This window comes from Megascapheus bottae, chromosome 16 (assembly GCF_031878675.1).
Source record: "Megascapheus bottae isolate mThoBot1 chromosome 16, mThoBot2.hap1, whole genome shotgun sequence".
NCBI lineage: Eukaryota > Metazoa > Chordata > Mammalia > Rodentia > Geomyidae > Megascapheus > Megascapheus bottae.
Window position 1 is genome coordinate 41,298,185 of NC_143524.1, and position 20,591 is coordinate 41,318,775.

General features: G+C 39.6%; 1 protein-coding gene across 1 annotated transcript; it reads left to right on the forward strand.

Annotated features, from left to right (window-relative positions):
• Positions 1-13,280: 13,280 nt before the first annotated feature.
• LOC150053312 (olfactory receptor 52K1-like) lies at positions 13,281-14,246 on the forward strand. The gene has a single exon (XM_090349277.1). It carries the CDS (start codon positions 13,281-13,283, stop codon positions 14,244-14,246), a length of 966 nt encoding a protein of 321 aa, XP_090205403.1.
• The last annotated feature ends 6,345 nt before the right edge of the window (positions 14,247-20,591 follow it).

A 20,591-nucleotide genomic window follows, 5' to 3' on the forward strand; every position in this document is an offset into this window, starting at 1 on the left:
GCTGTGTTTGAATCACCATTACCATGGTCAGTGGTGGAAAGGCATCACTGTACTAAGGTGGAGTGTGTGGGGAACGAGGTAGGAGGTGGCCTTGCTCTGTCTATGCCGCTTGAGGAATCTTTGGAATTGATTCACCTTTTGGATTTTGTTGACACTTTCTTCATGACCCAGCATCTTTGATGGATGTTTGAAACACTATGTGAGAGGTAAAGGACACATATTGTCAGTTTTTTTTAACTGAAGAATTATTTAGCACTCACTCGAGGTTCTCATAGCTTTCCTCTATTTTAGAGACTAGGAAGTTGTCTTGGCTTCCTAAATGAGTTAGAGATGAAAATCAGATTCATTTCTAACTAATCAGATGTGAACAAAAAATAGTCTGTGGAACATTTCTTTTCCATTTCTTCATTTCTCTTGTCTGAAATATGGAGCTGAGAGTGGAAGTAGCTTTCATTTAACTTGACAGCAGAAACAAAGAGCTTAGTTCTTTGGTGGTATGATGGAAGTGCTTTATCAGGGTGGAACTATCGTTTTCTCTCTTCTTTCCTTTCTCCTCTCTCTCCTCTCCCTCTCCCCCTCTCCTCCTCCTCCTCCTCCTCCTCCTCCTCCTCCTCCTCCTCCTCCTCCTCCTCCTCCTCCTCCTCCTCCTCTCCTTCTTCTTCTTCTTCTTCTTCTTCTTCTTCTTCTTCTTCTTCTTCTTCTTCTTCTTCTTCTTCTTCTTCTTCCTCCTCCTCCTCCTCCTCCTCTTCCTCCACCACTTCTTCTTCTTCTTCTTCTTCTTCTTCTTCTTCTTCTTCTTCTTCTTCTTCTTCTTCTTCTTCTTCTTCTTCTTCTTCTTCTTTTTCTTCTTCTTCTTCCCCCCTCCTCTTTCTCTGGTAGGAGCTATATAAAGTCTAGTGTTGTTAACCTTTGTATTCTAGTTTCTTTTGTGCATAGCTAAACATAATCTGAATTGGTATTTTAGTGAGCATGATTATACATATAAATCAATAATTGAGGATTGAGAGTTGAGGAATAAATGCTCAGATTAATGGATTTTCAAGAAAGTACCAAGTAAATTAAGTGGAGTCAAAGAGTTGTCTTTTCAACAAATAAGTATGAGGACAAGTTGATAACCATGTGCAAAGTACTGTAGCTGGACTCATTCCTTGCGTCATATACAAACATTAACTAAAAATGGATCATAGACCTAAATGAAAGGGCTGAAACTATGAAACAGTTAAAAGAAATAGGAATAAATATATTTTGAACCTGGCTTGGTCAAAATGTTCCTAGATACTTTACCAAAAGCACGGGCAAAAGAAGAAAGGGACCGGAAGTTTGGCCTAGTGGTAGAGTGCTTGCCCACCATGCATGAAGAACCAGGTTCAATTCCTCCTTCCCACATACATAGAAAAGCTGGAAGTGGTGCTGTGGTAGAGTGGTAGAGTTTTAACCTTGAGAAAGCCCAAGGACAGTGCTCAGGCCCTGAGCTCAAGCCTGGGACTGGCAAAAGAAGGAGAAGGAGGAGAAAGAGAAGGAGAAGGAGAAGAAGAGGAGGAGGGGGGTGGAGGATAAAGCAGACAATAAAAAAGTTGAAAACATTTATGGCTCAAAGGATTCGATAAGAAAGTAAAAACATAAGAGCTTGTATTTGGCTCAGTGCTGGTGGGTCACACCTGTAATCATAGCTACTCAGGAGGCTGAGACATGAGGATTGCAATTTGAACTCAGCCCAGGCAAGAAAATCTGTGAGACTCTTATCTTCAATTAATCACAACAACACTATGAATGGAACTGTGGCTCAAGTAGTAGAGTGCTAGCCTGGAGCATAAAAGCTCAGTGATAATGCGTAGGCCCCCCCCACCCCAATCTTGTATTTAGAGAAGAAAGGGATCTTATTTAAATAGGAAATGATATACAATTTCACCTGCTTTTATAATAATAGTTTGACTTCTTGAAAGTCAAATTAATTTGACTTTTTGAGGTTGAATTGAGAGGATGAAACACAGAAATCTGGAGATTAACTGCATGGTGTTAGCACTCACTTTGTATCTAACTTCCTGTTCAACTTTGGGAAAGTTTCTCAACTTGGTTGCCACATCTGTACCATGTTTTAAAAAACTGCAGTTGCTTCATAGAGCTGTTGAAGCAATTGAGAGTTAATGTTTGTGAAATGCCTATGGCAGTGCCTTGTGCATACTATCAGCTGTACACAAATTACTTTAAAATTGATATCTTTAGGAATGAGGAGAAATAGACATTTTTTTTTTTTGCCAGTCTGGGGCTTGAGCTCAGGACCTGAGCACTGTCCTTGGGCTTTCCTCAAGGCTAGTGTTCTACCCTAAGCCACCGCACCACTTCTGGCTTTTTCTATGTATGTTGTATCAAGGAATCAAACCTGGGTCTTCGTGCATGCTAGGCAGGCACTCTACCACTAGGCCAAACTCCTGGCCCTGAAATAGACTTTTAAAGCAAGGAATATTGGAATCCCAACATTATTTTTCTTTTTCCTGTAAGCTGCCCTTTAATGCTCTGTCATTTCAAATTGGTTCACTTGTTGTTCACATACTCACCCACCAAAGCAGTCTCTGGAATGCCACGCTCAGCTCCTGTGTCCTGAGGACTTACACCAGAGGGTTAAGTGATGGGAGCATGGCAACACATAGTAGCGGAGTAGCAGCTGGTGTCTCCTGCTAGGCTGGATGACAGATGCTAAGACAAACAACTCTGTAGTAAAAGAGAATGAAGATGAAGTGGGAACTGCAAATCCTCAAGGCCTTAGATGTTGCTTCATCAGCCTCAGCCTTGGGACTGAGTGAAGTTAATTACTGCACAGAAAACAAAGACCAGAATCATGTCCCCCCTGAGCACAAAACTGGTAAAACCTGTTCAGAGCAACGTCATCAAAGGCACCATACACAGTGTTTTGGCTTTGATGATGGAAGTTTCAGTGGCCACAGAAGGGAACTGAAGGGAAGGACCAGTGTCTGTATCCACTACCACTCACAGGAAGACGCCCGACTCTCCATGCGCTTGAAAGAGTGGATGGCACAGAGCTGAGCAGACACTCAGGAAGGCTGGTGGCCCCTGCACCAAGCCACAGGGCAGCCAGCCACAGCCATGCTCATGGTAGCCAGGCCAGTGTCCACCACAGCCAGGATACGAAGGAACCTGTATGTGGACTGCTACCAGTTAAGCTCATGGAGGCCAGTGATTAAGATAAGAACACTAGCGAGAGAGAGAGTGAGAACGAGAGTGAGAGAGAGCGCAGAGCCATAGGTTCTCCTCAGAACCCGTGCTGGCACTCAAGCATGCTTAGGAACCATCTCAGGATGAACTCTGAGCTACTGGGGAGACAGGCATGTGATGGGATGGGTTGTGTTCAGCATCTCTCAGTGGACTGAGCAGGAGCAGAGCTGTGGTTAGCTCTGCAGAGCGCAGGGGCGATGTAGAGGAAGTCTTACAATAACTTGGTCTTCTTTTTCCTCATCTCCTTGATATCATCAGAGAAGTTCAGATCAGGACAGAATGACCAAACTAAATTCTAAGATAAAGATTTGGATAGAAGAAAACCAGAAGGATAATTTATCTTTATTTTCTTAAGATTTTGAGTGGATTTTTTAATCTAGAGAACATGGACACAAATCAGGAGGGGTGTATGCTAGAAACAGCACATGTTCAGATGGTAAAATTAGATCTTCAGAAAGAAAATACACAGCCATAATGAAAACCCTGCCAATGTTTTTGTTCCACATCGTGCCTCACAGGTGGCATATGGATTCTTTTTATTTTTTTATTAAAGAAATCATTAACTTTGATTTTTACATCATATTTCAAATGACGTGTTTAACAAACAAGTATTCAATAAGGGAATCTTTATGTCTTTAAATTTTTTTCATTTATTATTTTTATTTTTGCCAGTTCTGGGGCTTGAACTCAGGGCCTGAGCACTGTCCTTGGACTTTCTCAAGGCTAGAGCTCTACCGATTGAGCCACAGTACCACTTCCAACCTTTTTCTATGTACATGATACTGAGGAATTGAACCCGGGTCTTCGTACATGCTAGGCAAGCACTCTATAGTAGGCCACAGTCCTAGCCCTGGATTCTTTTCTTTCTTTTCTTTTTCTTTCTTTCTTTCTTTCTTTCTTTCTTTCTTTCTTTCTTTCTTTCTCTCTCTCTCTCTCTTTCTTTCTTTCTCTCTCTCTTTCTTTCTCTCTCTTTCTTTCTCTCTTTCTTTCTCTCTTTCTTTCTCTCTTTCTTTCTCTCTTTCTTTCTCTCTTTCTTTCTTTCTTTCTTTCTTTCTTTCTTTCTTTCTTTCTTTCTTTCTTTCTTTCTTTCTTTCTTTCTTTCTTTCTCTTTCTTTCTTTCCTGTGGATCCTCAGGCTTGAACTTGGCCTGGGTGCTGTGCTTGAGTTGCTTTTTGCTCAAGGCTAGCAGTTCACCACCTGAAGCACAGAGCTACTTTCAGCTTTTCCTGGGATTTAACCAGTGGGTTGGCTTTGAAGGATCCTCAGATCTCAGCCTCCTGAGTAGTTTAGGATTACAGGCTTGAGCCTCTGGCTGGCGTATGGATTCTTCTACTCATATCTCGTTTAATCTTAGCCATTCAGGTATTCTTTTATGTGAGGAAACAAAAGCTGAATGACATATCTAGAAAAGAATTATACACTGGAAACACTAATAAACAACTGATGAAACCATAGCAAAATCTTAAATCTTTTACATTCAGTGTCAGATTTCCTTTATTCAATTAGAGTCAACATGTCAGTAGCTTTTAGCACAATCGTTTGTTTTCTCCACTGATTATGAAAGTAATGCTAAATGAACTCAGAGAACATTACGTTAATTGAAATATGCCAGACACAGACAGTACCACTCATTTCATCAAATGATCTCACTCATTTGTGGAATCTAAAAATTGTTAATTTCATAGACGGAGAGAGTAGAATTGTGGTTCCCAGAGGCTTTGGAGGGCAGAGGCTGGGCTGGGGGACATACAGTAGTTGATCAATGAGTATAGAATTGCAATTGAATACTGAGCAATTTAAAGTATGCTGTTGCAGAGTAAGGTGACTCAGTATTGTAGGTGTTGTATTGCATATGTTTGCAAAACAACTTATTTACAAGGAAATTCATTGTTCTACTAGTAAGAGATATGTCAATACACAAATTCAAATAATTAATGCATTCTACATTTCCCACCAAATGATTAGTATAACTCCTTTGTCATATAGAGAACACATACCTATAAATAATCCCATTTCTAAGAATATACTGTTGGTTATTTCTTTTGGTGACTTTTGCAACATTATCAGTAACTTTAAAGCAAAGAAAACTGCATTACTTTATTATTCTGTTCGGTTTTAAACTCTTTCCATGTAGTCTCCAAATTAAGTTTGGAATTTCGGTGTTGAGTATAAAATAGCATGATTTGTGGTGGGATTATATTAAAACTATAGATGAATTTTGTAGCAACAGTTGACATCTCTGTATCACATCTTCTTATTCACAAATAGAAATCCTTTCTGAATTTACTTGAACCCCCAGAGTCATTAAAATTCTGTACAGTGCTATTCTTACTATGTTGATTAGTATGTTGAGATGCTTTAATGAATCTGATTGTTTCTTTGCATAGATTTCTGTCATATGGTAATGCCTTGAACTGATCTTAAATTGTTTCATTCACTTTAATTAATTTGTGCCATTTTTAATAAAAAATTGTGCTCCTGTGATTTTGTTTTGATCTTTTCTCTTTTGGTACTGGGCATTAAAACCAGGATGTTGCACTTGCTAGGTAAGCACTTTTCCACTAAGCCATATCATAGCTCTCCTGTGATTTTTGTTTTGTATCCTATCAATTAATTAACTGTTGAAATAGTAAAGTAAATGCCTTGCATTTATTACTATTATTATTATTGCTGTTGTTATTTTTGAAATCTTCTTGCTATGTAGCCCAAGGTAGTCTTGAACTAGAGATCTTCCTGTATCAGCCTAATGATGAATGATTACAGGCATGGATTACCATCTATCTCTGTTTATTATTTTGTGTGTTGTAATTTTATTTTTTTGCTATTTTATCTACTTTGCTAAGCTACTTTTCCTAAAATTTTAATCATAAGTATTTTTTGTAAAATATTCTAGTTAGAACAGAAAGTTGCTTATGTAAGGAATATATTCAAAAAATAAATATTTCCAACCATTCATTTTCATTTCATGTCTTAATGTAATGGTTGAAAGTGTGGGGCCAGTGTATAATAATGTCATGATGACATGCATCTTGACTTTCTGGTTGACTTCAAGGTTATATATCTTTTATCAGACTTAATGATGAATCTTTTAGTTCTCTTTTTTATTTTCTTTGCCAGTCTTGGGCCTTGAACTCAGGGTCTGAGCACTGTCCTTGGGCATTCTCAAGGCTAGAGCTCTACCACTTGAGCTAAAACACCACTTTCAGCTTTTGTCTGAGTATGTGGCACCAAGGAATCGAATCTGAGTGTCCATGCATGCTAGGCAAGCACTCTACCACTAGGCCAAACTCGAGGCCCAAAGTTAGTTTTAGTTCTAGGAAAGCTAGGTTTAGAATTTGTTAATCAAATTTTCTTGGTTTATCACTTTTTTTTTTTGCCTATCTTAGAAATCAGATTCATGTCTCTCCTATTTGCTGATCATTGATTTTGCTTCCTACAAATAAAGTCAACTGTAGAATCAAATAATCAAGGCTAAGTAATCAAATTCAGAGATCAGGATAGAGACTTGCCTCTTGCTATGCGGGTCATTGGACTGTATTGCTTACTGCTTCAGTAGCGGCAATGAACTGGTTCTGTGCTGGCAAGCCTTTCTCAGTGCAGTGACAGAGATCCCTATCCTTGCTTGTCACCCTTGAAATTTGGCAGCTTAGTACAAATTATATCCATAAAATGCCTGGTTCTGGTGTTCCGCTTTTGGGACCCTCTTGTGTCTCTTCTAAGTATCCTCAAGAGCTTGAGGTTTTATACATTGCTGTGGGAATTAAGACCCAAGTGTTCTTTGAGGTTAGTCACATAATTTTCTAAGAGTATACCCATGTACCTCTGGTCCCGGGGGCAGCCTACCAAATAGACATCTTTTTTTGCTCTGGATTCACCCTCATCTGATGACTCTGATAGGAAGGTTCTGAGATGTTCCTATGTCAAAATATGTCTCTTTCAGAGATTTCCCCTTTTTCTTGCTTCATAAACTTTATGAGTAACCTGTTTTACTTCCTCTTATTCATGTCCTGTTTCTTTAATCTCACTGCGATCTACTTTTATCTCAACATCATATCATCTCAGATTGCAAAAATGACTATTTTTAGAGCTCCACAATATAAGTATCTTCTCTAATATTTTTTTCATGCCAATAGCCTCCTTCAACTAGCACTACTTTCTTTTTTTTTTTTTTTTTGCCAGTCCTGGGGCTTGAGCTCAGGGCCTGAGCACTGTCGTTGGACTTTTCTCAAGGATAGATAGAGCTCTACCACTTGAGCCTCAGCACCACTTCTGGCTTTTTTTTCTAAGTATGTGGTACCAAGGAATCGAACCCGGGTGTTTGAGCATGCTAGGCAAGCACTTTAACCACTAGGCCAAACTCCCAGCCCCTACTTTCTCATCATATTTTTAGGGTTAAGGTGGAGAATAAGAGTGACAACGGGTTGGTGAGATAGTGGTAAAGTACTTGCCTAGTATCCCAAGATCCTGGGTTTGAGTCTTAGCACTAAAAAGAAGAAATATCCAAACAAAACAAAACAAAACATCTCAGTAGGGGATATATAATAATAAGAATATGGGGCAGGGTGTGATAGCTCACACTTGTGATTCTAGCTACTCAGAAGGCTGAGATCTGAGAATCATGGTTCAAAGCCAGCCTGGGCCCTAAAGACCATGAGACTCTTATCTCCAATTAACCACTAGAAAAATGAAAGTGGCTCAAGGGGTAGGGTGGTATCCTTGAGCTGAAGAGCTCAGGGACAGTGCCCAGGCCCAGTGTTCAAACCCCACGACTGACAAAATAATAATAATGATAAGAATAAGAATATGGGAACATATTCTTCCATGCATGTTCTATTAGGAAGATTGAGGGCATTGGTAGGGTTAGGAGAGATGAGGGAGAACGATGAAAGAGGTGATATTGATCAAGAAGCACTGCACTCATAAACGGACATGTTGACTAGTAACGCCTTAACTTGAATGGTAACCCCCAATACTTACAGACAACAAAATAGAGTAAAACTGGAGAAAATCTCGGTAAAGGAAATAACCCAAAGAGTAAAGATACAGCCACAGAATGGGAGAAAATATGGAAGAACATGTTTGTCAACTGTTCAGCTGATTCAGAATTAATGGAAAAAAGATACCAAGAGAGAAAGCAATCTAATCAATAGTGGGAAAATGAACAGATACTCTTCAAAGGAAGTAATACAAATGGCCAATAAATAAATGAAATAGTTGTCCAACAAAGCTCTCAGGGAAATGTGAATGCAATTACATTGAGATTCCATCTCATGTCAGAATGGTGATCATCAGGAAAACAAACAAATGTTGGTAAGGATGCAAGGGAAAAAGGAATCCTCCACAATGTTGGTGGTAATGTAAATTAGTGTAGCCACTATGGTAATTACTCAGATGGTCCTTAAAACTATGAGTAGAACTCCCAGATGATCCAACTAAACAACTTCTGGGCATATGGCAGGAAGAATCAGTCAGCTTTCTATAGAGATGCTTGTGCAGCCATGTTTGTTGCAGTACTACGTTACTGCATCAGCCTAGGATCTCATAGCTAGATGAACTGATAAAGAAAAAGAGGCATGTTTTACTCAGCCATAAAGAATGATATTTTACCATTTGCAGGAAAAATGGATGGAACTGGATAACATCACATTAAGTGAAGTAAACAGTTTCACAAACACAAATGTCATGTGTTTTCCGAGTTGGGGGAGTAAAAGGACATGCAAACAAATGTGGAGATGATTATTGGTGTGGAAGGGAGTAGTTTTTTACTCATAAAAATGCCATAAAGAATCCATTATTTTACACAATTAATATAATATAATTAATATAGGGGCCGGAAGTTTGACCTAGCGGTAGAGTGCTTGCCTAGCATGCATGAAGACCTGGGTTCAATTCCTTGGTACTACATACAAAGGAAAAATGCCCGAAGTGGTGCTGGAGCTCAAGTGGTAGAGCTCTGGCCTTGAGAAAGCCCAAGGACAGTGCTCAGGCCCTAGTTCAAGCCCCGTACTGGCAAAAAAATATAATTCATCTTCCTTACATAGGCTCAATGGTTTCCCTCATTTGTAATAATTAGTACACACCTAGGACTCTCCTAGCAGAGGACTGCAATAGTGCAAAAACCTAGGTACATAAGGTCATATAGGATGAGACTAAATGAAAGGATCTCTAGAATATGGAAATGAGAGCTTTATCTTGAGTGATTGTTGTTCTTAATGTACTATGTTATTTCTCTTTTCTTGTTGCCCTTTGGTTAATCTCATAATGCTCACCTTCTCTAGAGCAGCTCTTTCTGCACCTGGATCATTTCAGGTGAGCTCATTCTCCATGCAGGAATCTTCTGGCCCCTGGATCCAGGGCCTTGGCCCCTCTTGGTACTTGGCGTATGCAGATCAAAATATTTCCTGCAGGGGATATTCCCTGGGGCATCAATAAGAGAGAGACCTTGTTAGAATTTTGTTTGAAGAGTAAAAAGAAGTACTAATTGGTATCTAGGTGGTAGGAACTTCACTTTGGATCCCTACAGACAATATTTGAAAAGGTGCCATTAAATATCCTATTCTTGGGACCTGGCTGATACTTATCTTCTTATCTCTCACATCAGTCACTTAGTGCAGCTTTCAGGTGAGTAGTGGCTAAGGGTAGGCTCAGGGAAGATAGATACATACTGGTTCCATCTAGATTTCTCTGCTAACATTTGTATGCTTTAAATATCACTAAAAACATTAAAAAATGCAGGCCATATTGTATGGATTGTCATAAGGTTAACTAGAACAAGCAAAGAAGAAACTGAATATTTGAAAATTCCTCACTCCAGAGGAGAGAAACATTCTTCTAGTGTTGGGTTATAGAATAGGTTGTTGGGAAGTCTGGTCTTCAGAAGACCAGAAAGTGAGTTATAGGAAAAAACGCTTACTAAGACATCTCTAAGTCAAGTCTCTAAGTTCTCTGATTCTATGCCCATTACCTTTCTTTACCTATTTCCTTGGTAGATACAAAGTACCTGAGCTTTTTGAGTCAGATGTTTTCCTTTAAGCATGCAGGTATACTAAGAGTTCTTTTCTGAGTCCTGAGGGGATAGTTGAGACATCAGATGCAATTATTTCTTAGAGTGTTCTGAAGGTAAAGGCTGAAGGATGGGTAGTTTTTAGGCTAATTTGATATAAATGTCAGGTGATCAGGGCCACTATTATTCTTTTTTTTCCTCAAGGACATAATGAATTTTGGATGTTAGTAGATTTTGTAGGGTTTTTTAAACTATAATTTTATTGCTATTATTACTGTATCTCAGTACAGCACCTTTTCTTTGCTCCTCCTCTTCTTCCTTTTTCTCCTCCTCCTCCTCCTCTTCTTCCTCCTTCTCCCTCTCCTCTTCTCCTCTCTTGCTCCTGCTCCTCTCCCCCCTCTCCTCCTCCTCCTCCTCCTCCTCTTCCTCTTCTTCTTCCTGCCTTCTTAGCCTCCTGGGTAGCTAGGATTACAGGCATGTGCCATCAAAGCCCATCCTGTGAGTGCTTTTTGGATATTGTCATTCCTCTTTGCTTTCCCCATGTGATACCCTACCATCTCTGCCCGCAAGTTACATAGTTCATTTTCCACATACCTACTGAGTACTATGTTTGCATTTGTTTATACTACTTCACTCCATTTCTGCATCCCTTCACTGCCCCACCACTACAGAAAAATGCCAAATCAAACCAAAAACAAAGAACAAAAAACAAAACAATGAAAAAAACACAAATGTTTCCATTTACTTGAATTTGTTTTAGTAAATAGTATTTTAAATATTCAAAGGTATTATACCTTTGAGTTCTTTTCCTGAGATTATCTTCCTTTAGTTTCCCTGTTTTTTTTTTTTGTGTGTGTAAATGCCTAGTGTCCTGTATAATGTATCATGCCCTGGGGCATTTTATTTTTTGAATAATTTTATTATTGTTAGGTAGTTGTGCAAAGGAGTTGCCATTCATCAAATTAGTTTTGGAAGACAGTGTGTCTTGATCAATGTCGTCTCACCCACCCCTCCTAATTCAACCCTTTCTTCACTTTTTAAATTCTTAGATTATGTATTTACTTTTTTCCATTTTAACAAAGCCGTTTATATATACAATGCATCTTGATCTGTGTCATCCCTTCCACATTTTCACCCCCTTTCACCCACCCTTTCCTTTATTTTTCTCCTTCTGTGGTATACACAGTGCATACTTGCCTGTGTTCTCAGCCTTGCCCCTTCACTTACCTTCTGCATATGAGAGACAAATGTGTCATTTGTCTCTGAGCTTGACTTAACTCAGTTACTATAATTTGTCCTAGTTCTATCTATTTCCCTGCAAATGACATAATCTTATTCTACTGGGTGAGTAAAATTCCATTGTATATAAGTACCACATTTTTTTGCTCCACTTTATCTGGGCTGTAGAGCATCTGGGATGTTTCCATAATTTGGCTATTGTGAATAGCAATGATCATGAAAGCACAAGTGCCTTTGTGGTATCCTAACTTGTAATGATCAGGTCCAAGAATGATATGGCTGGTCCTAGGATGTTCTATGTTTAGTTTTTTAATGAGGAAAATCCAAATTACCTTCAGGAATAATTGTGCGATTCTTTTTGTAAAAAATTATTTTTATTTGATAGTGCTAAAAACAGAGGAGTTAAAGTTACATAAGTCAGGCAAAGAAGACATTTCCTTTTAGACAATGCACCCCTTGTCTCACTGTCTCCCAGTTTTTCCCTCCTATCCGTTCCACAAGTTGTTTAGTTCGTTTTCAGCCCAGCATCTAGTGAGACTCATTGGTGTATTTGTACCCTTTGTCCCCCCATTTTTGTGCCTCTCCTTACATTCCCAAAGACAAATAAATGAACAACAAAAAAAAAGAGAAAACAGAAACATCACAAAAAGAAGAAAAAAACCTTCTTGTTTCCATTTCCCATTTCCCAGAGTTCATTTAGATAGGTATTATTTTGTTTGATTAAATGTACATAGGCATTGTGCCTTTCTGTTGCTCTCTTCTAAAAAATATCCTCTAGTGTGTGAATGCCTAGAGAGTTGTATAATTTATTATGTCCCAGTGTATTTCAGATCTACTGGGTACACAATTCTGGACTCTTCCTCTGACTTTTCTAGCATCATACATTGGAGTTTCAGAGAACAAGGTATTATTGAGAAGAAAGAAGGCTGTATTGTGGGGGATAGGGTAGTACCTTTGGGTCATTCTAGTTCCTCTCCTTTTGGGGGTGCTGGTTTTCTCTAAATTTTGCTTCTCTTATGCTGAGACTGCTCCCAAGTTCCTCACTTATTACATGAGATGGAATGAAAATTATAATAATAGTTTTAACATTTGACAACATTTTAATGTTATATGTCATTCAGTTTTCAAATTGACAAATATTGGTATGGCCAGATGCTTTGCTTAAGGTCACAACTGACATGGCAAAAGTGCCCAGAACCAAAGATATGGACTCTATGCCTCAAGTCTGTTCTCAAACACCAGAACTCTAGTTTCCTTACATCACTCTTCATTCTTGTCTTAAATCTGTCCTCATCACTTGGCTTGTTTATCAGTTACGCCTGAAGCTATGGAAAATCATTATGTAGTGTCTCTTAGAGAGAAAGGCAAACTTTCTTGGTCATTTGAAGACCCTGATGTTTCAAATGTAGTAGTGATACTAGACACAATGTTGAAAATGAACTATACAACATGTGAGGAAGAGTGTGGAGAGGGAAAAACTGGGAGGAAACAAGGGAAGAGGTGACAAAGCTAAAAAAGGAGTATACTCATTACCAGACTTATGTAACTAGACTCCCTCTTCAGAATAAAACAAAATAAATTTAGAAGAAAACCTCTCTTCTTCTCTTCCTCTCTCTCTTTTGGGTATCTTCCTAAAATAATTAACCAAACTGAAAACTGTACTTTTTTTTTTTCTGAGAAATTTGGAGGCAAGTGACACAGTGGTTTAGGTGTGAGTGAGACTACACATGCGGAGTTCTGTCTCCACATCACTGAATGTCACCTTTCTGCTCTTCTTTGCAGTGGCCTCTCTTCTTCTGTGTGGACGATGGGCTTGGTTCTTCCCAATAATTCTCATCTCTTCCCAACTGCTTTCTTCTTGATTGGTATCCCAGGACTGACCGAGGCTCATGTTTGGATCTCGCTTCCCTTTTGCTTCATGTTCTTCCTGGCACTCACTGGGAATGGTGTCCTGGTATCCCTCATCTGGACAGACCACAGGCTTCACCAGCCCATGTTTGTATTTCTTGCTATGCTCTCATTTGTCGACCTGGTTCTCTCCCTCTCCACTCTGCCCAAGATGCTGGCTATTTTCTGGTTTGGTGCTACCGCCATCCGTTTCCACTTCTGTCTTGTTCAGATGTTTTTTATTCATTCATTCTCCGCCATGGAGTCAGGGGTGCTGGTGGCCATGGCGTTTGATCGCTTCGTGGCCATCTGTAGTCCACTACATTACACAACCACCCTCACCCCTGGTGTTGTCACCAAGATTGGAGGCCTGGCGGTGCTGCGAGGTGTAGGGCTGACCATCTTCTTTCCCATCCTGGCCCATCGGTTATCTTTCTGTGGCTCACATACAATTGCCTATACGTACTGTGAGCATATGGCCATGGTGAAGCTGGCCTGTGGGGACACGGCTGTGGACAGCCTCTATGCCTTTGCCGTGGCACTCTTTCTCGGCGTGGGGGATGTGGCGTTCATTGCCTACTCGTATGGACAGATTGTGAACACTGTTCTGCATTTTTCCTCACCTGAGGCACGTGCAAAAGCCGGTAGCACTTGCACGGCCCATGTCTGTGTCATCCTCTTTTTCTATGGACCGGGCTTCCTTTCTGTGGTCATGCAGCGCTTTGGGCCACCCACGGCCTCTTCTGCCAAGGTTATCCTTGCCAATCTGTACCTCCTCTTTCCCCCTGCTTTGGATCCCATTGTCTATGGGGTCAAGACAAAGCAGATCCGGGAGCGTCTATTCACAATTATTTACCCACAGGGGAAACAGTCTAGTCGAGAATAATTTTTCATCAGCTTTTCCTCCAGCTGAAGTGGCTGTATGGATGGGATAGAAACCCCACAGCTCAGGTTACTGACTTTGTGGGGAGATGGAAGAAAAAGCTTACCATGTTATTCTGACAGGCTGTGGAGAAATACCTTTTGTAAGTTGGGAAATTTCTTTTGAGTATTTAGATATCAAGATGAAAGAATCAGAAAAGTTGGAATAACTCAATGGAATAATAAATGTAAATTCTTATACTGCAAAAAATGTTCCATTGTTATTATAAAGGTGATATCCAGAGAGGTTACAGTTACATAAGCCAGGCAAAGAGGACATTTCCCTTTTGATAATGTCACCCCATCCCTCACTTTCTTCTAGTTTTTCCCGTCTATCCTCGCCCACAGGTGGATAGTTCATTTTTAACTTAGTATCTCAGGAGTGTTACCACTGCATTTGCTTTCTCTTTGTCTCTCCATTTCTGCACTCACCCCTTGGCCCCTGAAGACATATTAAGGAACAAATAAGACAGAAAGAAAAGGAAATAAGAACAGCAACAAGGGAAAAAAAACCCCTCATTTCCATTTCCTGGAGTTGGTTTCCAAATATGGTATTTTATATGATCAGATGCACATAGACATTGTACTTCTGTGTCTCCCTCCACCCCCGCCTATTTTTTGTCAGTTCTGGAGCTTGAACTCAGGGCCTGAGCATTGTCCTTGAGCACCACTTCCAGCTTTTTTCTCTGTATGTGGTACGGAGGAATCGAACCCAGGTCTTTGTGCATGCCAGGCAAGCACTCTACCACTAGGCCAAAGTCCCAGCCCTCCTCCCTTTTAAATACTTTTCTCTTTAAAATGTTTATAACACATATATGTTGATAATATAAATATGTCAGTTATGTATAAATAGGATTTTTGAGAGGCTAGGTTTTTAGTGACCTAGGAACTCAGAACAAGACAAGCGCAAGGGACATTTTGAACATGTGAAAAATGCGGAACTCCTACCATGATGGTTCTCACATGTTGGCTAAGCATGTTTCAGGAAAATAATGCAAAGAAAGTTACTGTAAGTAGCTAATTTTGGAAGTAGTTTAGAGTTCAGGTTACTGAGAGGAAACCCTTTCAAATATATATGTGCTCTCTGTCACTAGAATTACCTATGAAAGTTTGCTCTCTTTCTTGTTTGCCTTATTTCAGACTATTTTGAGCTGAAGAGCCTTGATGACACCTGTAATAGTATATATGTTTGATACTTGAGGACAATACCAAGTATTCTTTCATTTGTTTTTCATTTCAAGAGCAATGACTTGGATTAATCATACATTCAAGTTTATTGCCCACAAAATTATTATTTTTGTTCCTGTTCATTTTGTTCCTAGTTTGACCATTGGCATTTACTTTGCTGTATTTGTGATATGTTCTTAAATTGTCACATATTCTCTAAATCAGAGTAACATATACTCCTTCCCCTGGGATCATAATGCCATTTCTTGATATTCACCACTTCTACTCATTTTTTAACCATAACTTAAGCACTATCAGATGGTTTTCTATCTATGTTATATGTACTTACACGCTTCTATGAGAACTGTTTATTTCTTTCATTGATCATTATAATTTGCAATTGTACATATGTCTGTATTTAATTGGCTATATTACCTCTGAATATAGTAGACAATGAATCTCTAGTAGACACTCATTTCTACTGTCTTCTTAGCATAAGTCATGGCATGTGATATATCCTCAATAAATGTGTGATTAATGAGTAAATATTCTTGCATTTATAGTATGTTTTATTACAAGAATATTTCATCAACAGTGATCCTGTGTCTCCATGGAGACTCTGCCTCAGATCTTACTTTTGAAGTGGCTTCTGCTTTATTTCATATACTAGGATTACATTTTCAACTGTTAAATATTAATGTTCACTTTTATTCATAAGAAGACAGCTCTTCATGTTGATAAGTGGGAGGAGAGAAATAGACTCTGAAGAAGGGTGGGAAGTGAGAAGGTGTGTGGGGCTGACAGAGAGGATAAAGGTAATCAAATACTGTTAAAAAGATGATTTGCAACTATGAAAAGGAAACAAGGATTCATTGTTGAGGGATAATGTTTCTTTGAGGGAAGGGGTCAGTGAGTATGACAGCGTTAGAGTGAAATTCATTGTACATATGTGTGGAAATGTAACAGTTTAATACAAGTTAATAAAAAACAAAAGAAGATAGCTCTTCAAATAAAAGGGAGGAGGCAGAAGCTTCTCTTGTCCTTGCTCTGCTGCCTGGGTAGGGGTGAAACAATCATCAGAAGGAGAGGAGCAGCATGAGATTGTCTAGAAAGCTTCACTCACAATGGACTTAAAAGTCTTTAAGTGCTTTAGGCAAAATCATTTTGTACAATCCTATCCTGAATATGTTGTATTCGTGGAAAAGCTTGGGCCACTTCTGTGTGTTCAGCTCTTATTCCGTGGTGGCTGAGGTCCCTGTGTTACATGGACTGCACATATTCTCTCTCATTTAATATCATCCTAATGCAAATACACCTGATGTCTTTATTATTACCGTTTTTTGCCCAATTATTGTGTTACTCTTCCTATTAACCATTGATTTTCTCTCCATGGCAAAAGTTTTGTGCCTGTACCCAAATACAATATTAATGATAATGATGATAATAATAATAATAATTCTTTTGTGAAACCATAAAAGAAAACAAGCAAGTATGGACTGATGCTTCCATTAAATTCATGTTATGCATGTACATCACCTTCTACCACACTCTTTTCAAATTACTTTCCTGCATTAAATGATGGTGTGGTGATAATCCATATTTATCAACCACTCATGATCTTGGTATAGACAGCAATATTCTTGTGGATGATCTATTGAACTCTGGCATTTTATATTCCTGAGGGCTTCATTCTCTAGAGACCCTCACTCCAACAACACATTCAGCCACACTTTAACATGTGATGTGATTTTTTTTTTCTTTGCCAGTCCTGGGCTTGAGCTCAGGGCCTGAGCACTGTCCATGGACCTTCTCAAGGCTAGTGCTCTACCACTTGAGCCGCAGGACCACTTCTGGCTTTTTTCTGTGTTTGTGGTAAACAGGAATCGAACCCAGGTCTTCGTGCATGCTAGGCAAGCAGTCTATCACTAGGCCAAACTCCTGGCCAACATAACATTCTTGAATCCCTCTCGGGTTTTCTGCATTTGCTTTTCTAAAGTCTACTATTATCTTTGATGAATCCCTTCCTTCAGATTCTCGCAGGATGATATTTTGTTAATGAGATTCAGACCATGTCTTAGTTCTCTGTTTAGAATCCTTCATGGCATTCTATGGCTCTTTCACATCACTTGAGAGATGATGCCTGCTCATGTCTGTGCTTACCCTCCATACCCACCTTCTAGCTTCTCAAATCCTGTTACAAAACAAAACCACAACAAAACTCAAGTCTTTAAAAACAGTTCCCTGTCTTCTTACCCTTTAGATTGAATACATTCACCTTACAAATAGCACTCACTTTTAATAACTGGCTTTGCCTTTACAGGTTGAAACTTGTAAGAATCCATCTGCGTTTATAAAATAAATGAATAAAGAGATTTCCTCACTAGCTGTGAATTAAACATTGTTGACTGCACAACACCAGGATTGGGTTCCTAAAACATTGTTCCTAAGTAGCCACTCTGTGGAGTGGAAAGAGTGTCATTCGGAGATTCGGGAATTTGCTAGTATGGGCTGCCTTAGAAGTCCCATTTCTTCCATACTTGCTCTACAATGGGTTGATGCCCTTAAAGGTGTCCCAGTCCAAAGCAGGCAGCATTTGCTTAGAGTGAATTCTCCAAATCTAGATTCCGAAGCAGAGGCTAATATGCAGGGAGCTCATTGTGGAGTATAGTGGGGACAATGACATTCAAGGAGTGAGAGAAACAGGATGGGTAGAGGAAGAAAAATTTTGATACGTTGTTTCACATACCTCAGCTAACCCAGTGCAACTTACTGAGTGGGGATGTCTCCTCAATAGAGTTTAAAATGGAACAAAATGGGTCAGGCCCTTGTATCTTACCTCTGTAGTCATTGAATGTGAGCTGCCCTGGAGAAGGAAAAATAATGTGGAGAAGGCAGCCCTCTGTTGCTATAGAAATCACTCAGTTATGAGCTTCCAATAGCCAATACGTTCAGCGCACAAAGACAGAAACATGTAGCAACAGCCCTCACTACAGAATTTCCTGGGCTGTAAGATGGTTCTGTGAGAAGGAAAAGTCTGAGTCTTAGACCAGGTTTAGATTTCTGAGCTCATAGAGGATGAGGATTCCTAGCAGAGCCACCAGGATACCCAGTGCTGAGGGATACCATAGGGTAGTTAATGGTGAGCCACGTGGTTAGGTGAAGGTGGCTTTACTTGCTCTGCCTCATTGTCCAACCACCCATGTCTGTAGAGGCTCACTTGGCTTTGTCCACGTGTGTCTGTGAGTCCTGTGGGACTTGACAGTTGATAATAACACCCTACCCTCCCCGTGCTGGCTCACAGTCACCTTGCTTGCTTTGGTGCTCAGAACCAGCCATGATCAGGTTTGGGATTAACTGCTGTGGGAAGTCTATTCATATCTGATGCTTTGTTTCCCTCACCCCTTCCAGTTTTGGTAAGAGTCCCAGGGCTGTTTCTTGCCTTGGTTAGTGTAGTATTGGTCTAGTTTAACATATTTTAATACTTAAAAATTTATCTCTTTCTGAGTCAGAGCAGTTATTTTGTCCAGTTTTAACTTGAGCACTGTCAAGGGAGAATGAAGGACACACTGAAACAGAGGAAGACGTGTTGTGACAAGCTAACCCTCGGAGTCTAGGAACATGGAATAATCTCATGGCTCTTTCATGGCCAGCCTGAGGCATCACAAGGACATTCAGCCTGGTCTAAAGAAGAGATTCTCACTGTCACATGTAGCACATGAAGATTTATTCCCTTTATCTAAGTCTTTCCAGAGCTACTAGTTGGGTTTCATATCTTTGGAAAACTTTAGCTGCAAAGAACTTGAGTTATGTGTTTAATTTCATTTGCTATATGTAGAGACTGCTATACAGCTATTCTGGATTTTTTTAAAAAAAATCTCATCATTGTTGCTCCCATCTCAGGGCACAAAGTGATCCTGGAGATTGAACAGCGCAGGTGGAGCTGAGCAGAGGGACTGTTATGGCACCTTTCTAAGTCTGGGAATTTTCTCTTTTCCCTGTTTTGTCTTTGTTGTTGAATCATTCTCAAAGTGGACTCAAGATTTTGAAGGCTGTATCCTCGAAAACAGTGCAAAGACACACTGTACTGATTCTGCGTGTGTGTGTGTGTGTGTGTGTGTGTGTGTGTGTGTGTGTGTGTGTGTGTATGTGTCAGATTTACAATCTGGAGTTCTTTTCAGTGCTCAACTTTTATTCTTTGGATCTCATTCGGTATTACCCTGTGCCTTCTCTAATCTCTTTCTATGTTCTTGATGTTTTTCTTTCTTTCTCTTTTTATTGTAAAGCTGATGTTTAGAGGAGTTCTCTAACCTCTTACCTAAGTAAAGAAAGAAGTACAATGCTTGGTGAACATTGTAACTCTCTCCTTCCTTATCTCTGCTTTCCCTCCCTAACTCCCTGCCCCAAAAGTTGTAAAGTTAATTTGCAACAATAGTGTCTTATATCACTGTTGTATTAGATCGCCCTTTGCCCTCTGTCTTACCATTTCTGTGAGTCCCCTTCCCATCCCCAAATCAGATAAACTTAGACACAAAACAAAGGGTACTGAAATAAATAACAATGACAACAGGGAGTAAACCAAAGGGGAAAAATTAAATATTTTCATTGAATCTAGACTGTGAAGAAGAAGGTAAAGGAGACCTCATCAGTCACTGCACAGACAGAACCCCCTTCTGCTCAGGAGAGGCAGTGCTGGGCTGTCTTCTAGAGACTGTAAGATGACCTGCATCCTTTCTGAAGCACATCTAGGACTCAGTCCAGCATCTGTGGTAGAAACACTCAGCAGAGGCCATTGTGCCATAGGTTGCATAGAGGTTGGTTCAGTACTGTCTCAAGAGAAATTCCCTGCATGTTATGTCATTTCTATCCCTAAAGCTCAGTCTCTACTATGTCAAGTACATATAATTCCTAGTTCTTTTATGATGCTCATATATTATTTATTCATTTTTTATTTACTCATATTTTTGCTTAGTTGCTTAGCCAATAGTGGGATTACAAATCAGATTCCAGGTACTTTTAGAAGTCTCCCTGGAATGTTGGCCAGGAAATAAGGCATAAACCCTTCAAGGACTGAAATAGTGGCTGGTTTTATAGTGCAAGGAAATCAGTATGGTGATGTTTCAGTAAAGGAAGTATGATCTAGAAG